The sequence below is a fragment of the Microtus oregoni genome, unplaced genomic scaffold (genome assembly GCF_018167655.1).
Source record: "Microtus oregoni isolate MIOR12 unplaced genomic scaffold, Mior012 000009F_ref0000495, whole genome shotgun sequence".
NCBI classification, from domain to species: Eukaryota; Metazoa; Chordata; class Mammalia; order Rodentia; family Cricetidae; genus Microtus; species Microtus oregoni.
In genome coordinates, this window is record NW_024543068.1 from 52,189,998 (window position 1) to 52,213,553 (window position 23,556).

General features: G+C 37.1%; 1 protein-coding gene across 1 annotated transcript in view; it reads right to left on the minus strand.

The window, feature by feature from the left end:
- Agmo (alkylglycerol monooxygenase) overlaps positions 1-23,556 on the minus strand; it is a 251,709-nt gene that overhangs the window by 224,435 nt on the left and 3,718 nt on the right. The window contains exon 3 of the mRNA XM_041658448.1: positions 16,256-16,407. Coding sequence (XP_041514382.1) covers positions 16,256-16,407 — 152 coding nt within the window. The remainder of the gene's footprint in view (positions 1-16,255; positions 16,408-23,556) is intronic.

Genomic DNA, 23,556 nt, shown 5'->3' on the forward strand with positions numbered 1-23,556 from the left:
GTTTTTCTCCTCTAAATTATGAATATCATAGACAATCCAGGAAGTCAAATAGACTATATTTCTCTTTTTAAGTGAAAAAGTAAAACAGAAATTGCAATCAGATGAGCCATTTGATTACTTTTTAAAGGTAATAGTTTCAACATGATCCAAAATTCAGTATTTTAAAATGAAACATCCACCTACACACTTGGCAAACTGCCCAAGTCTAGACTAGCACACTGACAAACTTAGGAGACCGGAAAATACAATTTGGGTATTATAAAGATCAGAAACTACTTAAAAAGACTATCCAATTATATTTGACCCATCATTTAGTTGATTAATATTAGAATTCAAATAAAAATTAACAAAATGTATTGGGAAACATCCTTTGAGCTCAACAAATTGAATTTTCCTCAGAACATTCAAAGACAGGCTGGCTGATGTGCTAGGAATTGAGTATGAACTGTGTTCCAGGAACTATGTGTAGATGATGTAAATTAGCTGCCTTTTGGCAAGTAGATACTTGCTGCTCTTTTTGCTTTTCTTTCATATATTGATTTGTTCTTTACCAAGGAAGCATAGACGTGGAGGGTGATTGAGACACTCGTCTGAGCTGTTGTTTCTGAGGAAGAAGCTGCTGAACACACACGCCACATCAGCAGGGCTTCGTCTTTCCTGCCTGACAGTGTTGCTGTTGACACTGTAATCTTCAGTGAACTTTGAGCTCTATTCTCTGATAGAAAACCACATATGTGTGTAAGAAGATTGGTGTTCTGTTTGTTTTTATCCTAAGCATTAATTTGTTATTTATTTTTTCATATTTGTCTGTACAATAAAAACGACAGAAAAATCATGAAATAATCATTTGGCTCTTGTATTTCTCCTGAAATGTCATTTCTACACACCTGCAAACTATATTATGATCTTGAACATATAAACTACTACAGAACACAGGAATCTAGTAAGTTTAGATAAAAGTGGGAGAAAAATGAAAACAGGCAGGAGATCTTCAAAAGGAAGAGGTACAAACACACAAACAGACACTTTCTAAAAGTGGCAGAGGAGATCTTCAGTGCCCTGCCATCAGGAGTGATTCTGCACACTAAACAGCATTTCTCTCCAAGTCAACAAAAACTAACTTCCCACCAAAGGGACAACTGGGGACGGTCTTGATTACATACACTGAATAACTAGCTAAGTCAAATTAAAAATAATACAGTTTCTATTATATCTGTTAAACATGATGGTCAATAATAGGAAAGGAGAGAGAAGCACAGAGTCAGGAAATTTAATATTCACAAGGAAATGTGAACCAGGGATTGTGTAGACAGCAAAACTAACTTCCAAGAATAGAAGCCAAGAATATTTTCACTGTCCAAGAAGAATCCAGACATCGTGTTTTCACTGGAATCAACTGGAAGCCAAGATTTGGCAAGCTCTAAAGGGGAACCCATTAATGTTGACTATAGCCTGCGCATCATTGTTAATCTCAAAAATGGGAAATGCATACAAAAGCTGCCTCTCCTGAGGGGGGGGAACAAACAAAACAAAACCAACCACCATTAATGGAGGGACTTAAGGAATTTGGTCCCATAAGTCAAACTTGAATCTTAGCTAGAATGTAGATTCCACAAAAATTCATAAGAATAGCATAGAGCAGAGGAGAATGTCAAGTTACTCCACAGGGTGTAGTCTAGCAGTATAAACCAGAAGGCCATGTGTGTGAAAAGGAAAGCAATAGTTCCATCAATTAAAAATAAGTAAAAGGAAATAAAATTACATAAAAGTGAATTTGAATATATAATAACAATCGCAATGAAATGACTTTATTGCACATGTACGAAAAACTACAATTCAACAAATGCCATATACAACAAGGAGAAATTGGAACATTAAAGAGGTAGCTGATATTCGGCAACTATAAAATTTTGTGATTCATTTGTTGGAACAATAACTTAGCTATAGCCATTACTGTAAGCTATTTGTGGACCAAACAAACATATTTTCAAATGTTTGGGCTTTTCTTCTCACTACCTACTCAGAAATAAATGTAGAATGAGAAGTGGGGGACAGGCATTGGGATGATAGCTGTTTGGATAGATGCTGATATCCAAGCACTGATTATTGGCATCATTAAATACTTAAAATGAAATTCAGAAAAAAATTTGAACAAAACCGGAGGAAAAATTACCTGCTGATTATGTTAAAATTGCAACAAATAGATATTTTCTAGAAAGACAACTATCAAATGAGCACAAAACAATGAAGGAAAGAAACTGCCTCTGAAAAATGAATATAAAAGGATAGTTGAGATAAATATTAATGATTTAAAATAATTGCCTCTGAGACTAAAATTCATGTAAAATGAAAATAGCTAGCAAAGCTTCTACAGAAATCAACCTTAAGAGAGCTGCCCTGTGATCTCTGTTCTGTTTGGGAATAGTGAAAGCTCAATTTAGATTAAGCTGCAATGAATCAGAAATCCAAGCTTTCAGCTGGTGGGCAACTTCCTTCTTTTTTGGAAGATTATAAACTAGTACCTGGGAGGTGCTTATTTCTTTGTTTTTATGAACAAAGAATCTATTGTAATGTATTTGGGGAGAGCAATTGTTCCTTGCAATATAATGCCCTCATGTATCTCCCTTCCATATTCTAGTAGGAAGTGGGTGATAAACACAGGCAGGAACCTAAAGAAGTGCACACAGAGATAAAAAGGCAGTAAGGAGCTGAACTCAGCTCAGTCCACAAGGGAGAGTTGCACATGCCAACCATATTACAAAGAATGGTGCAGAACAGAGGACTCCCTCACTCCCTTTCCAGACACATGGCAGCTGATCCAGAGAGTTCTTGTCCCTCACGATTTCTAGGACTGAGTTAGTCTGAGTCCTCTTCTTCTTCATTTCAGAGATTAAAAAATAAATAAATAAATAAATATTTTGACAACTTTCTGATATATGAGTAATAAAACATTAAAATACACCTTGATATACTCCATCCAGGTAAATAAAATTAAATCTAAATAATGCATTCTAAATAGCATAGCCTTTAGCATTCTGAATAATACTGGCTGCTCTTCCAGAGAACCTGAGTTCAAGTCCCAGCACCAATATGGCAATTTATGACTGTCTGTGACTCCAGTTCCAGGGAATCTGGTACACTTACAGAGACATACATGTAGGCAAAACACATTGCACATAAAGTAGAAATAAATAAGACTTTGTTTAAAAGAAAAATTTTAAAACCTTAGATTCTTTTAAAGATATTTTAAGCAAAAGCTTTAGTCAGCTGCTAAACATTGTCATATCACAACTTTTGCATGAGAAGTTCATGTGTATGCTTGCCGTTTATAACGGTAGAGTGTAGACATGTCTAGTACACGTTATTTCTTTTGTAGATAGGATCATTGCCGTTCATATTTATATATTGAAAGGAAGGCTCAGAAAGTTAAGTAACTGACCAAAGGAAAAATAAATAAGTACTGCTGATAAAGAAAGGTAATGAAGCTAGCACAGTGCAAAATAAAATATTACATATGGATTGATGAACTAGAGTGCAGATCCCAAAAATGAGCCAAAGACTACATGCCCAGTCATGCCCAATTATTTTCCAGGCATCAAGAATATACTATGGGGCATGGCTAGACTCATAGATAAAAAGTGTTGAGAAAAGCTAAATATTTAAAAGAAATAAAGAAAAGGAAATTCAGCTATCATCACCTTCCAGCCACAAAAATTACTTTGAAATGGATGAAAGACTTCAAATAGAAGGTCATATACTGCCAAACTCACAGAGGAAGCAGGGTGAAGCTCCGTAGCATTGGTCCTAGCAATACTTAGTTTTGGATGTGGTGCTCAGGGCTCAGGTAACAATCCAAAAATGAGCCAATGGGAAAAAATCATGCTAAAAAGCCTTCTCCACAGCAAACTATTAACAAAAATAAAAAAAGAAACCTTCATATTTAGAGGAGACATTTGCAATCCATATGTCTGATAAGATATTAACAGACAGGAATATATCGTGCCTATCCTATGTGCAATACATAGTGTAATTATGCATATAAATTACCCCACAGAGAAAAAAAAGAAAAAAGCTAAATTAAAAAGTGATCCAGAAACGGTCAAAAGACATAACCAAATATGATTCCAAAGACACACAGATGACAAAATTCCTTCTGATGCAGTGCACAAACCATAGAGGAAATGAACGTGTAAAGAAAATGAACTATCATCTCATACATTGGTGTGGTCATCGTCGGGAGGACAGTAGACAGCAAATGTTGTCTAGGGTGTCTGAGAAATGGAGGTGTCATTAGAAAAAAAAATAAGATAAAAGTTCACTGTGATCGATAATCCTTCCTTGTGATTTGTGCAAACAAGAAATGAAGTCAGTACCTTGAAGAAGCATTGGCGTTGCCAAGTCTACTACAGCATGGTTCACCCCTAGCTATGGCACATTAATACAGATTTGCAGACATGTGAATGGCTAAGGAAATTGTGATACCCAATTGTCTTTCAGTCTCCATGGTGGTGTCAAGAAGCAGGGTAAATGTGAAAAACCTCTGATATTGAACTACCTTTATATGTAATGGTTTAGTATTTGCAACCTTCTTATTTTTCATATATTTTAATTAAATGATTATTTACTGTGCCATGTGAAAGAAAATAATAATAATAAAAACCCATCCATGCTCAATATTATCACATTTTCACTAATGTTTCAACTAATGGCTTGTTGAGTCCATGGATGGATGCTCAGTTTTCAGTTTAAAGTCAGGGAGAAAAGAGAGGAGAAGAGAGGACAAGGGAAGAAACAGGAAAGAAAGAACTCCTGATACTTGCCACACATGGATAAAACAGAAAGAACTGGTTTTCAGTAAAATAAGCCAAAACAGAAATAGAAAATGTACTGCATTCAGTGATTCCCAAAATTGGAGGATGACAGAAATGGGAAGATACATGAGGGTAGAGGTGAATGGGTACAGGCTGGAGACCTAACATCGAGTCTAGTGATGTAGTAATAGGGGCGGCGGGGCTGCGTCCCCAGCACCCCAGCCGCCCGAACGGCTAGCTTATGCCCGAAATAACAACACATAAACTGTATTCATTTAAACACTGCTTGGCCCATTTCTATCTAGCCTCTTCTAGGCTAGCCCTCGCACCTGGATTAGCCCATTTCTAATAATCTGCTGTAGCCCACAATCTGGATTACCAGGAATGATCTTAACCTGCATCTGCCTGGAGTGGGAAAATCATGGTGACTCCTGACTCAGCTTCTTCCTCCCAGCCTTCTGTTCTGTTTACTCCTCCCACCTATGTTTTAACCTATGAGGACCAAGCAGTTTCTTTATTGCTTAACCAATGAAATCAACAGATTGATATATGACACTCCCACATCATAGTGACCTTTGGTAGAATAATTTACTGACTTGACCTTTGTAAACAGGGAAGATTTCAAATGTTACTGGTGCCCAGGAAGGAACTTTGTGAGATGGGTGAATATATTAAGTAGCTTGACTGTGCTAACATTGTCACAAGATCTATTTATCAATTTATAGAAAGGATAGAAAGGATTTTGGGGTTGAGTGTGGTATGATTCATAGGGCATATTAACCAAAGAGCTCTATTTCTTTGTGAGTTTGGGAATAGTCATTATCTACCTGCTTTACCCAAAGTGCTAATTATTTCATAACTATCACCAAACATGTGATCATTACATTTAATATGGTAGCACCTGGAAAGCGCTATGATAATTTGCAAATAAAATTGAGATTCAGATAAATTAATTGACAGAATTGCTTAATTTTAGATGATGGATTCAGAAATTGAAATCTTGGCTATCTAACTCCAGGATTTTCCCTTCTGCTCCTCCCCATCTAAAAGGCTCAGGAAAGGAGCTAAGGTCTTCAATAAGGTGATATGACCATGTGAAAGTGCATTTATATCTTCATTGAAAGAACTATGATAATGTCAGAGATAAAAGAAAATTTCTGTAAAACTAGTGCTAATACTGTGTTTTGCATTAGTGCCTAAATGGTCCCTTCAATCAAACATCACTGACTATACCCTGATGAGTGTTCCATAGACTGGTCACCCTTGGGGCAGATTATACATTTTTTTTTGTCTCTGCCCTGCTTTCTTTTTCAATGCAATTTAAGAGAATTATCTGTGAACTGTGGCACAGGTTTGTAATCCGGGGGTTTGGTTGTCATAAACTTCAGACCGACCAAGACTACACAGTCTGCTTGCAGAGTGACCCTTGACCAGAAAATGAAAATGCAAACCTAAACAACAAACAAACAAGGGAAAGAAAGAAGAGCCATCTATGGTAGGACTCGGATTGGACCAGACAACGGATTGTTTATCCAGTGTTGGCATATTTCTCTGTAGCTTTTTGATGCCTTTGCTCCTTCCCCTATCTTTATTAGTGATAGCAGTTAGCTGACGTAGTTCTTCTTCTTATGGGCACATTTACAAAAAGCGAAGAGTCACTGGTGTAACTTGGAAAATCATTTTTTTTTTTTAGTATCTTTCCTTCTGCTTGTGCTTCTGGAACTTGAGGTATAGGGCCAGTACCTGAACTGGGACAGGCATAGTGACAATATTGTACCCTCACCTAACTCTGTAATGAATTTTCAGGGACAACTCTCTCGTTATTAAAGACTTCCTATAAAATTCACTTTGAATAAATTTCCAGTTACTGAGTCACTTATATTTTTTACATTGGATGTCATTTTTCTCTCCAGGACTTCATGAACTTTAAAAAAGTACAAAACCCAATAGTTCTTTTCTTATCCCTAATGCAGTTGTGCTTTGGAGCTCAGCCAAGAAGTGTCAGCTTCAAATCCCAGAGCCCTTTCAAATCCCAGAGCCCTTTCAAATCCCAGAGCCCTTTCAAATCCCAGAGCCTTTCAAATCCCAGAGCCCTTTCAAATCCCAGAGCCCTTTCAAATCCCAGAGCCCTTTCAAATCCCAGAGCCTTTCAAATCCCAGAGCCCTTTCACATCCCAGAGCCCTTTCAAATCCCAGAGCCCTTTCAAATCCCAGAGCCTTTCAAATCCCAGAGCCCTTTCACATCCCAGAGCCCTTTCAAATCCCAGAGCCCTTTCAAATCCCAGAGCCCTTTCAAATCCCAGAGCCCTTTCACATCCCAGAGCCCTTTCAAATCCCAGAGCCCTTTCAAATCCCAGAGCCTTTCAAATCCCAGAGCCCTTTCAAATCCCAGAGCCCTTTCAAATCCCAGAGCCCTTTCAAATCCCAGAGCCTTTCAAATCCCAGAGCCCTTTCCAATCCCAGAGCCCTTTCACATCCCAGAGCCCTTTCAAATCCCAGAGCCTTTCAAATCCCAGAGCCCTTTCACATCCCAGAGCCCTTTCAAATCCCAGAGCCCTTTCAAATCCCAGAGCCCTTTCAAATCCCAGAGCCCTTTCAAATCCCAGAGCCCTTTAAAATCCCAGAGTCCTTTCAAATTCCAGAGCCCTTTCAAATCCCAGAGCCCTTTCACATCCCAGAGCCCTTTAAAATCCCAGAGCCCTTTCAAATCCCAGAGCCCTTTCACATCCCAGAGCCCTTTCACATCCCAGAGCCCTTTCACATCCCAGAGCCCTTTCACATCCCAGAGCCCTTTCACATCCCAGAGCCCTTTCACATCCCAGGGATTAGGATGTGCTTTTTTGTCAGTTCCATGGACCAATGTTTTAGCTTCCAAGAAGCATGCACGGCATGGTAACCAAGTAGAACATAAGAGAATGTTCTGCAGCACGTACATGAATTTCAGAACACTGACTCTATCTCGAGCTGGAATACGCTTTTGCCATGTTCAGTAACTTCCTCATGGAGGGTTTTAGTTTGTTTGTTTGCTTGCTTGTTTGCTTTTTTGCATAGAGTCTTAGTATGTAGCCTCAACTGGCTTGGAATCCATGATCCTCTTGCCTCAACCTCCTGAACGGTAGGGTAATAAGTCTGTAGGACAATGTCCAGCCTTTGTCTTGTTTTGCATTTAAGAATTCTATTCTTATTCATTCTTAAAATAACTAACAAGTATACTTTGATACAATGATGCTGTTCTGAACAACTTCTAAACAATGGAGATATTTGTTATTTTTCTTCTATGCTGTTTTGAGCAATTTTTAAGAATTTCTGAAATTATCCAGCAAAGACTGTTCGTCTTGTGAGAAAAGCGGCTTGCACAGCACAGAGTAGAACGGTTATTACTAAGGCTGAGGTCAATTTCAGGAAAATTGATCAAATTACATAAAATTTCTGGTTACACAAAGAGAATAGGTTCAGCAATTATTATACAGAATGGCAAATACAGTTAATAACAATATTGTACTGTCTCCACTACAATAATTTTGAGTTTGTATGCTAATAAATCAATTCAGACATTGCTACATACGTTTAAATAACATATTATAGAAAATGAATGTATATACATAGTACATTTTATGGCAACCAACAATATTTTTCAGAAATAAGACAAAATATTTTTATACTCTTTAAATTATAATAATAAACGTTACACATTTTAAAGAAGAGCAACAATATGAAAGAAATCCCTGGCTATAGATAATAAGGTTTATCAGAAATTATGGCAAAGAATGTTCATTCATTTGCTAAAGATAATACAGGGAGAGTTTTCAGTGTCTAAGTTTCCGTTTAATTTAATTCAGTTTACAATCAACTTTAGAGCAATTTTTATAAATTTACTGATTTTTAATTCACAGTTAGTAGGATGAGAGATTAAAAATTGTCTGTTACTTTGAAAAATCTTGTTAAGTCAGATTACATTTGATAGCTGAGTTCTGTATTTACTATTTACAACTTCCTGGCTACAGACGCAGGTACTGTAGGACATGTCTTTTTTAAAACATAACCCTACACATCTGTTGAGCACACATCTGGACATGTGGCTGAACTCATCATTTCCCTCTGTATATCCAGAATCTGTCAGCTATTTCAAAGGGCAGAACGGAAAAAGTTACATCCTTTTTCTGTCCAGATTTTATAAACTCTTTTTTTTTTTTACCTTTGCCCCCAGGATATCATCAAATACAAAAATAAGCAGTCTGAATTCCTTAGCTGCAGAGAAAGCCAGCAGGGAGGATGAAGGGTATGGGGTGTAGGAATGTCAGTTTGCACAGGGTGAAGGGAAGCTTCACAGGAAGGCTCGTGCACAGACCCTCTGTGAACTTATAAAACAGGCATCATTTTTTAAACAGAAAAGAAATGCAATTTAAATACAGAAAGTAGGTAGATTGAATCAGAGAGACATGCAGCTTCAAATATAAAGATGTCACATTTTATAACATTTTCAACTCATTCAGAAAAATGTAAATTAAAATACACACCTAAATTTACCTCAAAAAGCATTAAGTCAGATAATGGAAGCAAGAATTTAGAACATTTTACTAACAAAGAGAATGGATCTTAGAACTACTACCTCATAAATATTTTAATGCATCAAAACAAGAGATAATAATGAATCCAAGAATCAACTCAGTGGTGTTTATTTACATATATATTTGTTAGGAATAAGGAATCATTTAACATATATGATGTAATGGCGAACTAAATGCTTTTAAATTATATATATATAAATATCAAGAGGAACAAGTGGATTTAGCTACATAGGTGGTTGCTATTGTTACGGAACATAGCAGAGTTCGTTTAACATTTGAACAATTCTGATTGTGACTGGTGGATATGCTAAAACAGACTAGCAAGACTGAAAAGGAATGCTAAACTTCCGTCATTATCCTTTCTGAGAGATACTATTATTTTAAAGTTTTTAGTTGTATATCATTATAATTGAATATGTTGATGTTAATGCAAGCTAAGACTTTCAGAGTTAGAGAGCAGATGTACAAATAAACAAAAGGGAAATGCTAAATTGTCACACTTAAGCTGTGCTATCAGATGAATTTCGTGTGGATATATATATATATATATATATATATATATATATATATACACATACACACACACACACACAAACACACACACACACACACTGCAATAAAAACTTTTTTGCAGTAGGGTGACAGAATCAAGTGAAAGCCACAAAAGAGCTTTTAAAACCCCATTGGGAGGGGCTGGAGAGATAGCTCAGCAGTTAAGAGTGCTTGCTACTCTTGCAGAGGATCTGATTTTGGTTCCCAGCCACACACGGTGGCTCATAACACCTGTGACTCACATTCTATAGGATCTGATGCCCATCTCTGGCCTCTGACTTTATCAGGTACACAGGTGATGCAATACCTACATGCAGACACTTATGGATAAACAAAATAAAAGTAACTTAATTTATAGAGTCCTATTGTTAAACATTGATTTGATCTAATTAAATTATTCATAAAATTATAGCTGAATTAGTTGAGGTAGTAAAAGAAGAAGCTGAGATCGGTTAATATATTAGATAGAAGATTTATTTTTTGCAAAAAGTTTTAATAGTGGAAAATCCTTTTGTAAGATCTGGGGATATAGTTACATTTTAACAAACTTTGAAGTTATTCAATTATAGAAAGATCTATCATCTAAAATTTATCTATCTCCCCATTACCTTTTTATGTTCTATCTATCATCTATTTACTGAACATCTATCTGTGTATCTATCTACTTGCTATCAGCCAAAAACCCAAGAAGCATGTCTTCATGTATCTCTTAGTTATCTGTAATCTTAGATATACACTATTGTGAATTAAACCATAGAGCTAAATTGCTTCTTATCTGACCTGTCAAGAATTTCCAATGATTAGTATTAATTAGTTTTGTTTACACTTGAAAATAACTGACTAGTTTGTAACAGCAAAAACTTTAACTAAGTACAACTCCTACATGTAGAAGCCTCCATCTAAGTGGTACTGCTTATAGACCATAAATTATAATTTTAAATTTTTCATAAGCAATTATATCACACAGCTAGCACATAAAGCAATCAGCTAGCAAGTGCCATAGTCTAACGTTTATCTGACTACACTCTGAGTACAGGACTGTGTGGAGACAACCGTCTATTTTATCTATTGCTTAATCATAAATCGTCAAATAATTTTGTCTTAACTAAATCCACAAATTTTTGTTTTGTAGTCTACCAAAATAATTGGGAACTTAAATAAATGTAGCCACATTATCAAAGTCAACTAAAAAGATGTTGAAATAGTATAAGTTGCATTTGGAGAAGATTTTACTATTTTTTTATTGAGCCTAAGGAAATGGTCATGCTCCACAGACCTGGGACGAGCAGTGTAAGGTCTTTTCCCAGGCATCTGTGCCCACAATCACATCTTCCTTTTAGTTCACACTTTAAAGTTTATTTATTCTCCCTCATTTTTACTTTCTTATAAAAAACTTGGAAGTAAATAAATGACATGCGACATATGGTTGAATAAGTTCTCAACTTACGTTGATTTTAGTGTTATCCCTTTTCTGACAAGCAATGGGGATGCCTAGCATCCATATTTCTCTAAATTCCTTCTGGTGAGACTGTCTAGATTCTATACACTCTGAAATACCACAGAGACTCTAGAGTATGCCAGATGTTTAATATCAAAGTTGCTCTGTTGCCCAAGGCACTCCTGATTCTTCTGTGTACATGAACTTCTTTACATCAAGCCTACCTTTATTTATCTCCATTCTCATTACCTATTCATCCATCTTTTTTCTTCATCAAATTGCATTTATCCCTTTTCTCAGTTTTTCTTATAGCACTTTTTTAGTCAAAGGGCCAACTGTGATTGATTGGCCAAAATAGCCATTTCTGTTTTAAGTTCAATTAAATGCCAGCCCATTTAATTTTAATTTTTATTTTTTTTAATTTGAAATCTTTGCCGTCAATATGATTGAGTCATCGCTCCCTCCACACAAACACCTCACACACCTCTGTGATCTTCTTTGTTGTCTCCTTCCTAGTCACTCAGCTATGTGCTGTCTTTGAGATTCTTAGCGTCAGTTCCTATGCAACGTCATCACTATGGTAGAGACCACCAACGTCTGCCTAAGACTGGTTCCCCAACTATTTCTCTATATCTCTAAGGAAAAAGAAAGTTCCCTCCTAGTGAACTGGAGTACTGCTGGAGTGGGATTCCCTGTGTCTTTAACTCCACTTCTACACTGGCTGCTCATCTGTGGACTGCTCTCTGTGTTTCCCTTGTAGCTTAAGGCATATCACAGAGCGTGTGTCTTTTGAGATGTGTCAAACAGCTAAAAGCTCGGAGCTAGCATTTAAGGTCAGCTTCTGGAATTTTTCTTATCAATACCTGAGACTATAAAGAAAGTAAGAGACTATATGCATGCTTCAAATGCCTACCACACAACACTGAGTTTTTGAAGAAATACTAATATGTGTGAGATGAAAAAGATAGTCAAATTACCCTTTACTGTGACAGAAGGAAGAAGAAATTCATTTTTTCAACGCGTTTTTCAAGTAATTTTCTTGATTCTGGAAAGGAATTCTAATCTCTAAATTAGAAATGCATTTGGACAAATTAATAATTAAGTTGAAAAGGAAGCAGAAGAAACCCAAAAAGCAGTCAGAATAAACAAGTACCAATACACTTAACCCCAAAATCTTTCAATATTTTTAAATTACTGATTTCTAAACACAACATATTTTAAGAAAAAAGAGCATGGATGAGTTTGAGCAAATAAAGAAAATTTTAAATTATATAAATTGAATTGAGACTCTCTACACAAAGCAAACATATTATAATTGCATTCACTCCTGCTCACAGCTATTCATCTGAAATGCAACTGGCGTTTTCATACCAGACAAGTGCAAACCTACGGTACCCTCTGAGAACAGGTTCTGCTGCCCATGTGTTTATGGTGAGATCAGAAAGACTCATTTTTTCTGTGGATATATTGAGGTTAAGACATAGATATGAAAGAGAAATAAAACCTACTAAAATAAAAAAAGAAATGTAAGTGTATCATGTAGGCACAAGAAGCATAGATTCATGAAATTGTGTGTGCAATGTTGGTAACATAAATTTTAAATTCATTGCAAATTGATGTCAAAAGTTTCCAATCCACTAAGCCACACACCATATTTTCTATATTCACTCTAAAAATAAATCTACAACTGTAATAATGTACCCTGCGCCACTCTGTAACGTCCCACATCACTTGAAAGTGATGTCACTGTGGGTCTTGACAATATTTATACAGTGATCAGGAAGGCTTCTCTTACAAGGTGACATTTGATCACGTAACAAAACCTTTCTGCGAGTGTGAATCCTAGGATGTTGGGGAAATGGAGGCTTTGTAGAGCCTTTTCTGCCATCACCATGCCTCTGGTGATGAGCTGACTGAACAAGATCAAGACCTGATCTGAACCTGTTACATAACAGTTGGGGGGGGGTCAATAAACTTTACTGTCTTTCTCCAAACTGGCCAACCCTAATTTAGGCAAGCAACACCAGGAAGAGACTTTCAGTGCTGCAGACCCAGAGGAGACTGGATTTGGGGACTGCTGAGTACCCTCTCTGCTTTGCATTGGGCCTCTTTCTCTGTGTGCCTTCTTCAGGCCTGCCTTTCTCCAACTGCTGAATGCCAAGGTCTGTTTGCATTCTTTGGGATTCTCCACTGCTATCTAAAGCACTAGCAAATTTTCCTTTTAGTTCTTGAACTGGCAGGAAAAAAAAAAAAAAAAAAAAAAACAAGCAAGACTCCTAGGCTGCGTCACTGAGATCATAGGGCCCTGGCCAGCACTCCAGAGAAATCTTGTTTCTTCACTAGTAGTGTGGTGCAGAGTGCAAAGCACAAACACGGTACCATTGCCTAACAGAGTAGAGACGCAGAGAGCTATTTTTAATTTAAGAATTATTTAATTTTAACATTCTGAATTCCTTTCTAAAATCATCAAGAAAGCTATGGGGGTGCTTTGGCAACATTCATTTTATACTAGATGTGAACAATTATTCTTGTTGGTGTTGCTACGTAGGGAAAGATAATGTAAAACCCGGTACAGTGTCAAAATAAGTTCTGACACAGAGAAAGAAAGTCAACGCTTTGAGATTAAAACAGCTCTGTCCTCTAAATAACAAAACACTACCCACAAATGAGACAAGAAAATGGCAATCACAGTGAGTCGAACATCAGCAATGATTTGGCTTAGTAAAGAAATAATCTAAATGATATGACAACAAAATGTCACATATAATTTTTGTTTCGTCATATTTAGCATATTATACACATGAAATATATTTTTATCAAGAATACTGAAAGGATACTAACTCCATAGTAACCAGAAAAAAAATCAGCTTTTTTTATTTGCTTTCTGTATTTTAAAATGGCATTTGATTTTTGAAATTATTGAAATTTTTTCACTTAAATTAGTTTGAATAACTAACTATTCAGTTTGGAATTACAGTTTTTATATTGTAAGATTTTCTTATTTATGTATATTTCTAGATCCCTAAAGCTATTTAAATATTTTTACTAATATTTGTGTATAAATTCTAAAATCAGCTATCACATTGATGGTTGGCACATTTAACTACATAATTTATTTTTTCCTACTAGCTTTCCATTACAAACCACAAGTCTTTGAACTTGTGATTAGGTTCCATAGCCTGAGGGTTTTGAACGCTTTTCCAGAAGGCTTTCAATTTCTTTAATGCCTTCCTCTTCCAGTAGAATCAGCTAAAGTTTTTGTAATAGGAAGCATACTTTCAAGGTGCCTTGATTCCACATTTTAGTAACTTTTTAAAAATGTTGTCACTCGTAACTAAAGGTATTCACAATAAACATATTGAAAATGTTTTATATTTGATAATATTTTGCTTCTTTTGTTCAGCTTCAAAGGTTAAGTCATTTCACAGATTTCTCAATTAAGAACATCTGTATAGAACAGTGTGATATCAGAAGGTTTCTGAAAATGAATGACTCCAAGTCTTTTTACAATAGTGATCAATATGCTTGCTCTATTAGGAAAACTATTAAATTGTTATTATTAAATTATAACTATTGCATTAAAATACAAACAGTTTACTGCATTTTTATTCTTAACCATGTTTGATTTGAGGGTATCCTTTTACATTTGTATGTCAGGAGCTGACTATTTTTAAAGATCTTGGTTATTCCTCATAATACATATTTTTAACTTGCATACTTTCTTAAAATGTTCCAATTAATGTATACTCATAGTTTGGTTAATACATGAATTTAGAATGCTAATATTTACGTCACATACATACATACTTGACATATATATAGTTCAGTACACACGCGCGCGCGCGCGCACACACACACACACACACACACACACACACACACACACGGCTCAGGAGCCTTAGGGACAGCACTGAGCCATCCATGTTCCTCCTACTCCCATCATGTAGGTTGAGGAAGGATGTTTGGTCTACTGCACTGCTCGGCATTACGCAATTATTCACCCTGCTCTCAAGTCTCTTATTTCCATTTCCCACCTACTTAGTATTATTATTATCCCAGGTTTTTCCTTTTCCTTGCTTTCTTCCTTCCTGGCCCCTCAGCCCAAACAGCCCCTGGAATCTTCAGTGGTGTACGTCACTTGCTTTTCTAAAACATTAGCGCCTTCAGAACTTTGCCATGTATTGTCGCTCCCAGGAACCCACGGGCTCTGTGTTTCTGTGCAATCCTTCACGCTCACCTATCCCGATAGAAGCACAAACACAACCCTTTCCCGCTTTTTCCATTTTGTTTTTTCCATAACAAAACATTTTTTTGGAAGGTGTAGTTATAAAACCCCAATGCAAATTCAGTGAACCAGCGCGGAGAGAAAGCTTTGCATGAGATGAGAAATTCTGTGAAACTATGGCAACGTTGAAGTGCGGTATGGTCAGTGCTTAGCTGATTGCATTTTCATTTGTAATGTGGAAGCATTGCCAAGAAATTGAATCCTGCTGGCTCTGATGGCAGATGTTCCCTAGAATTTTAAGCTGTCTTAGAACTCTCCAGAATGACCCGTGATGATTGGGATGCGAAGTCTGATACTGTGCGTAATTGCCTGCAGTTTAACAATGGATGGAACCCCATTAAAAAGCAATGCTTAAGCTATCATTTTCTAAAGGTATTATAATTATAATCATAAGGAAAATGTATCTGCAATAATTTTATTTTTAATGGCTTCAGATTGCATATGCTGAAATTTCAAAGTTTAAGCCATTAGCAATCTTTACATGTTACAAGAAATATTTTTCTATTGATTTGTTTATTCATCAAGCAAATATTTACCAAATGCCTCTTATGTACTAAACACGCTTCATCATCACTGACAAAATGCATCATTTGTAACTTACCGTGGGCCATGCGGTGGAACCAGTAGTAGCCAAAGTCAACTCCTAGGAAGGTTAAATACCATGTCCACTGAGAATCCCAAGGCAAATCGAAAAGTCTGTAGTTCTCCCAGATATAAATATAGCTGGTCACTTCAAGGCTTTTGAAGAACAGACTGGAAAATAAAATCCACAGCGATGGCTATAACATATTCTGTATCCGTGATCATGCTAATACGGTCTAGACGAGGTTGAGTATGAATATATGCATATGTAAAAATGGTGTCTGTCACCATCCCGCTGTGCCTCTTCTTGCTGTGTCTCTGTGTCTGGGCTCCCTACCCTTGATATATATATTTGGTTCCTAGGATGTGGGCACCAGTTATTTGCACTCTTGCATTTCAAGAAAATTGGGAGACTCTTCTCTTTCTGTGTCTCTTAAAAATGCTTTTTATGGAACATTTCATACACAATAAATCTTACTAAACTGCACCTTAATTCCTGCTATTGTCATTGCTAAGATTTAATGAAGAACACAGCAAGGATGGCTGACAATAGGAGGCTGGAAATTTGAAAACTATACACGGAATGTTTCCTAAGGAGCCGGAAAGCCGCTTGCTGTCATTAAATATGACCATCCGTAAAATCTGCCCTAGTCTAGAGTGACTCCCACTCTTTTCTGTCTTCTCCTTTCTTATCCCGCCTGCACAAATCCAACTGTTACTGTGGTGTTTACACTTTACACATCTTTGGTAAGTCAAATGGGGAGGGACTTTCAGAATATAAGGAAATCATTTCTTACCAGAAATGAGGCATATAAATCTATTCAAAGTAAACAAATTAAATAAGTAAAAACAGCCAGAGAGATGGTTAAGAGGTTGAGAACACTTGCTGCTCTTGCAAAGGACCTAAATTCAGTTCATAGCACTGACATCAGGTGGCATACAACCTTCTGTAATATTCCAGCTTGAGGGAACCTGAAACCCTCTTCTGGCCTCTGGAGGCACCATGCACACATTTATGTTATAAGCTTGCAAGCACACACACACATACATGTAAATAAAAATGCAAACGGAATAAAATCTTCTTCAAGTCTAGAAAATAAAATCTGTATTTCTACATATTTTATCAAGTTTCTGTAAATTTTTGTTTCAAACCTTTCAAAACCCTATTTAATTTAATATAATATATTTAACTTTTAATTATCTCTGACAAAACTTAAGATCATAATCAAGAAAATTATTTAACATTCTTATAAACTTGACTATATTTACTATAGAAATATAAATATAGAACAAATTTATTCTATATTTGTTATTAAAATATGAGAAGAGTTGATCATTCCAAATATGTAGTTATGAGCAAGCAGCAAGCCTGTTTCACAAAATTATGAGAAATATTTAAATATTGTGATGTGAGGTGAAATTGAAAAAAGCGTGAAAGATTTTTTATTTTATTTTTGGGTAATCGCATATTTAATTATGAATCACATATTTAAAAGTGATATATAGTAAAATACTGGGCTAATTCAATGCAGCATTATTATACACAGCTCGTAAAATCCTTTGCTTGTCACTTTGAGAAGGGCAACAATCAGCACATCTTAAGAATCAATTTGGCATGGCATGGCTGGAAGCCTTGCTGCTGAGACGGAGACTTTAATCCTAACACAGTCACAGCTTTTATTCTCACACCAGTACCAACCTGCGGTGTGTTCTAGATTCATTAGAACTTCCGGCCTGGCTGCCTGGCAGGCCTTCCGTACTTCCTGTTCTTAGGGCAATGCTCCTGAGGTCAGGCCTTTGCAGGTGAGCAGCCTCCTAGGACTGCCCAGATGCCCAAGAGTGGCTGATTTGAGACAAGTAGAAACCTACTGCTCTCTATCAGTCTGGGATATCTAAACATATCCATATGCAGCTCCACATTGGGTAAAACAGGCCATGGGCCGTGGTTCATGGATTCCTACAGCACTTCAGAGGCATGAAGAATTGGAAGTATACAACCTATTTTCTAAATGTTACCAAGAAAGGGTTTAAAACAGGTTTTAATTTAAAGGTGCTCAGCTTGGGCAGTAGCTTACATGTTTAGACTGGGACATTCCAATAGTGACACTCCTTTTTATTTGTTTGTTTTTTTGATTTTAGAGACAGGGTTCACTGTGTAGCTTTGGAGCCTGTCCTGGAACTCACTCTGTAGACCAGGCTGGCCTCAGACTCACAGAGATCCGCCTGCCTCTGCCTCCAGGGTACAAGGATTAAAAGGCGTCTGCCACCACTGCCCTACTAATAGTGCCACTCTTGAAATGTAGGCAGGGGTGATCTTTTTATTGGAGGCCGTTCAGAACAAAGCTTAAATTAAGATATAAAACTAAAAATCTGTCTCTAATTTCTGATAATAGGGTATCAATTGTATAAAGTTCCCTTTTAGGTTAAAGTGTTGAACAAAGTCAGGATTTTTTATGGTCCAAGTTATTAACTTCTCTAACTGAGAGATTTTAACCATGATACTGCTGCTACTTTGGGCCAGATGACTCTGTTAGGAAAGATGTCCAAGTTCCAATTAAACTGTAGAAAACACCCTGCTGTCTCTTCAGATTCAGCAGTACCACCGCTCCCACTTCTCTAACAACCAAATATGTGTCCAGGCATAGCCAAACGTTTCCTGATGAGCGAATAATTGTGTCCCAAGCTGCTAACCACTGCCTTAAAGCAACTAGAGAGAAACATTAAAGCAAACACAATTCAACAGACATTTATCATATTCTAATGATTGTTAGACAAGCTTTGTTACAAGGTATCAAATTGGATTTAACTACGTATTTATCAGTCATGTGTTAACTCCATACTGGGAGCTCTCTGTCTGTGGTGTAGCACAGGGCCCAAGGGCGCATTGTTGAACATGGACTATTATAACCTGGCTCACAAGGGCTTCATGAGTTCGGTATGTTCTTAAAATTTATGCTAGCTTTTTTGTCATGGGCAAATGAAACAAGATTAAGACACTGTCTGGATCTCAAGCAATGTGGTGCTGTAAAACTTTGATTTCTAAAACCCAGAGAGCTGGCTGCCTGAATTCAAGTGCTTCTTATTTCCAGCATGGGTGTTGGGGATTGAACAGACATCTGTCTCTTCCTCTGCCATGTGGATTATTAGGGTTGACACAAATGGAGATAAATGTGCTTCGTACACTGTGTTAGACCTTTCCCCTCTTCTCACTTTGGCGAGAGGCTAAACTCTCTTCAAGGTAAGCCGACAGAGTGGTGTGGAGTGCTATTCCCGCTTTCTCTCAGCAAGAGGATCATGACCCTGCTCCACTAGACATGTGAAAGAATTCAGTGCCCACAACTAAAATGATTTGCTCAGGCGATACAGCTGGGAAAAGATTATCAAATTCTGGAAAACCCTTGATGGCAGGAAATAGCACCTACGTTTGCAAAACTGTTCCCACCAGATCCGGAATCATAAACCAGAGCTCCTTCCTTTTTCTGTTCCCAGTTCCTCCACCCCCATCCCCAAAGCCCTGGAGTATGACTCTGCATTCTGGAATTTTAACTTGAACTCTATAAATCCCTTTCGGTGGGAAGAGACATACATAACTTAGAGGCTTAGATGTAGGGGCCTCGCTTGATCAGGTGGAGATGGAGTGGTAAGAAACACCAGGCCTTACATAGAATGCGGATGTGAGATCAAGGAAATGACCTAAGTATCAAGAGACAAGAGTACCTGCTGTGCAGAGGTCTGCACGATGGCTTTCGTTTACTGCTCAAGACTTTTTTGTTCACTCTCTTCAGACGGTGACATTTTAAGGTTAGGAACACATGACAAAATTTGGATCAGTGTGTAAAGAGTGAAGTAATTTACACAGCTTGTCCTCAACTTCTAAAGTACAGTGCAGCACAACACACGCACACACACGCACACACATGGGCACACACACACACACGCGCGCACACACACACACACACATGGGCACACGCACACACACACACGCACACACACGCACACACATGGGCACATGCACACACATGGGCACACGCACACACACGCACACACATGTGCACACGCACACACACACGCACACACACACGCACACACACGCACACATACATGCACACACACACACATGCACACACTCTTGTACTTAACATATATCTGAGTGTGAAGCTTAAATTTTTTTTCTGAGAAATTTATTTTTTTCAGAGAATTTGACTCTATGTTTATCTCAAAACCTCTCATAACTGAGCTCAGAACTCGACTGTCTGTCTGAGAGCTCCTGCCACTTTTGCTCCATCTAGTGGAACACTGACTTTTCAGAATCTCAGTAACAAGATAAAGGAAAGAACTTCTGCTTTCTATAAATGGTCATAGCGTTTCCTGCCACTTCTCACTGCAAAAGTGCACGACATTTATAAAACCATCACCTCACTTCTCTAAAGCACCCTTTAAACCATAAATGTATTTGCTACATTCGTTAGGAATGCCGCTGTATTAAGAAGTGTGTGAGTTCTGCCTGGGAACCCATGGAACTATATTCACAGAAGAAGGCAATGTCATTGAAGTCACAGATTTTTCTTTATTTCCTAACCCCACCCTAAGGACTTGAAAATATTTCAAAAAAATTAATTTCCTCCTTCTAACTTTTTTATAAACTGACCTACTTTTTTATTTCCATCAGAAATGGAAAATTCCATTGCAGGCATAGCTTCCACGTACCTATGGCTGAATATTACAGAACTAGCACCATAGTTAAAGCTGGCCATGCTTCCTAAATAATAATAGTGGAGCTATTTATTTTATCTGAACTTATTTGAAAATTTACTTTTTTTAATTATCTCTTGAGCCTACTGCAATTTGATTTATCATCTGCCGTTTCAACAGAATAAATGAACCTCTTCAGAACGAATATACTATGGATATTTCTATCAGCAGTGAAGCCTCTCTTGGGAGGGTGCAGTTTATGGAAACAGTAACTTGGGTAGGATGGAAAAAATCGAGGTCCTGGACTTCTACTGAAGGAGTGGAATTCGAGTTCTGCTTAAGCGAGCAGGGGAGATGTGATTATTTTTCACTCATTAATGTATAAGTCAGTAGTACAGTGTTTTGAAAATTATGCTTTGAAAAAATAGACATGGCACACATTTCATTCAGTCAAGTTTAATTTTATAGTTACATACTCAAATAATTGACAGAAAAATAACTGCTTCTTGTTAGTGACTGTGGATACAGTCAGCAATGTATTACTTTTAAAGAGATTTAAAATTGTATGTAATTATATTACCAGGATAGTCAAATAAAATTGTTTTTCCTCCAAGTCTCCAGACACCGTTTCTATTGCAAGAATGCAGAACTGGAACGAGGGGCTCATTACTTTCTCTATTTTGTTAGGCGCCATCTAGAAGTATTATCTGAAGCGCAGTTCTCTGCTGGCAGAGTAACTAATGGTATAGCATTCTCTTCCTTGCAATTACATCCACTAAGGATGGGGCAAATCCCTGTTGCTAGTACTGAAAATGAACTGGATTCCTTGGAGAGCCAAGGACCCACCGCATTAAGTCTAACCCTCAGCTGCTAATGATTTGCACGGGAGTCGTTTGAATGATATCACTTCAAGTGAGATCCTGGTTGAGCTTGATGTCAAGTTGCTCTTCAAAAATTTTCTTTCTCCCTTCCTTTTTCCTCTCTCTCTCTCTCTCTCTCTCTCTCTTTCTTTCTGTCTCTCTTTCTTCTTTTTCCTTCTTTTCTCTGAGGACACAGAGTAGAGCGAATGTAGAGAAACAGCTTTCTTTTTGTTTATACTTTCATTTTAAAATAGTAGTGAAATAAAAGAAAATAGATTTAAGTGTAACTTTCAGGTTGTTTTCTTTGATGGGATATTTCACATTATCCTCATTGAAGACTAAGAAACATTTCAAAAATGTATCTGGAAATCTTGCATTATTTTATAATTTAGTATTTTTTTAAAACCCATAAGAAGAAAAGAAACAAAGACCAGCAATTTTTGTTAAAATTACAAATAGAATTATTATATTTAAATTAAACATTAATTAAAAATATAGCAGCAGAACACTGTCAAAGTCCAAGTTAGTAATGTTGTACCTTTTGTCAGAGAGAACCAGAATTCAAAGGTCTGGAAGACTTTTTTTAACTTAAGGAGTCTTTAAAATAATGGGTGAGGGAACAGGGCTTCACTTTGTATTCCTGAAGAACTCCGTTTTGACATTTTGACTATCTGCTTCTAGCTCAGTCTCTTCCCTCTTCTCTCTCTCTCTCTCTCTCTCTCTCTCTCTCTCTCTCCTCTTCCTTTATACTAACTCTTTTCACCACTCACCTCCATTTCCATTCCATTCCCAATCAGGTGTGTGTGTGTGTGTGTGTGTGTGTGTGTGTGTGTGCGCGTGCGCACTGTGCATGTGGATCTCTGCTGTTCGAGACATGATTGTATAAAAGGTTATAGTGGGAATCTTGGTTTGTTGTTCTAACTTGGGAGCATCATGAGTCATATTGCTAGAAGAAATGCTGCCGTGAGAATAAAGTGTGTGTTTCCGGGCGCTCGGTGTCAGAAGTGGACAGTGTTTCTTTACGTGAAACCAAAATCAAACTTAAAAAAGGAAAACAAAAAAAGCCAAAGGATTAATTCAATGCAATGTCCCTCGAACTTCTTGAATAACAAGACAAAACAATAAGTACAGAAGTGTTCTTTCTCAGGCAGCACAATACACGACCTGGATTTGCACCTCCACGGGCTATACTTCTCAGTTATTAGATAATTTTCACAGTCGAAAGATCAACTGATTTCCAAGAACTCTTAGTGCATTATATTCTCACAATGAGCTATGGAAACCAACTGAATTATCTTCAATAAAGAAATCTATACCTAAATCTATGTATGTGAGAGTATACATATGGAAGGGACTCGTGCTCATTTCTGATACAAAAAACCACACAATAAAGAAATTCATCAATAATTTGAATTGGTATTTAGGCAATCTGAGGCTTCCTCAGAGGAATAATCTTCTATTATGTCTGACATCAGTGTGTTACCACATCTGCAATTACTCAACTCAGTATTTTATGACTGTAAACCTAAGACCCAGTTTACTCAGAGTAACACATTGATGTGTATTTTTAACATTTACCTTTTACCTAAACCAATTATGAAATTATATCAAGTTATTGCACCTTTTCTCAGACGTATCTCAGTTTTAATGTCATTTTTTAAAATCCACCTTGATTTCCCACTGTGTGGTTCCAAGAAACATTCCAAAGCAATGAGCTCTGATCAGGAGGGAAGCTCCACAAACATTAGTCGAAGCAGGGGTGGGAGAC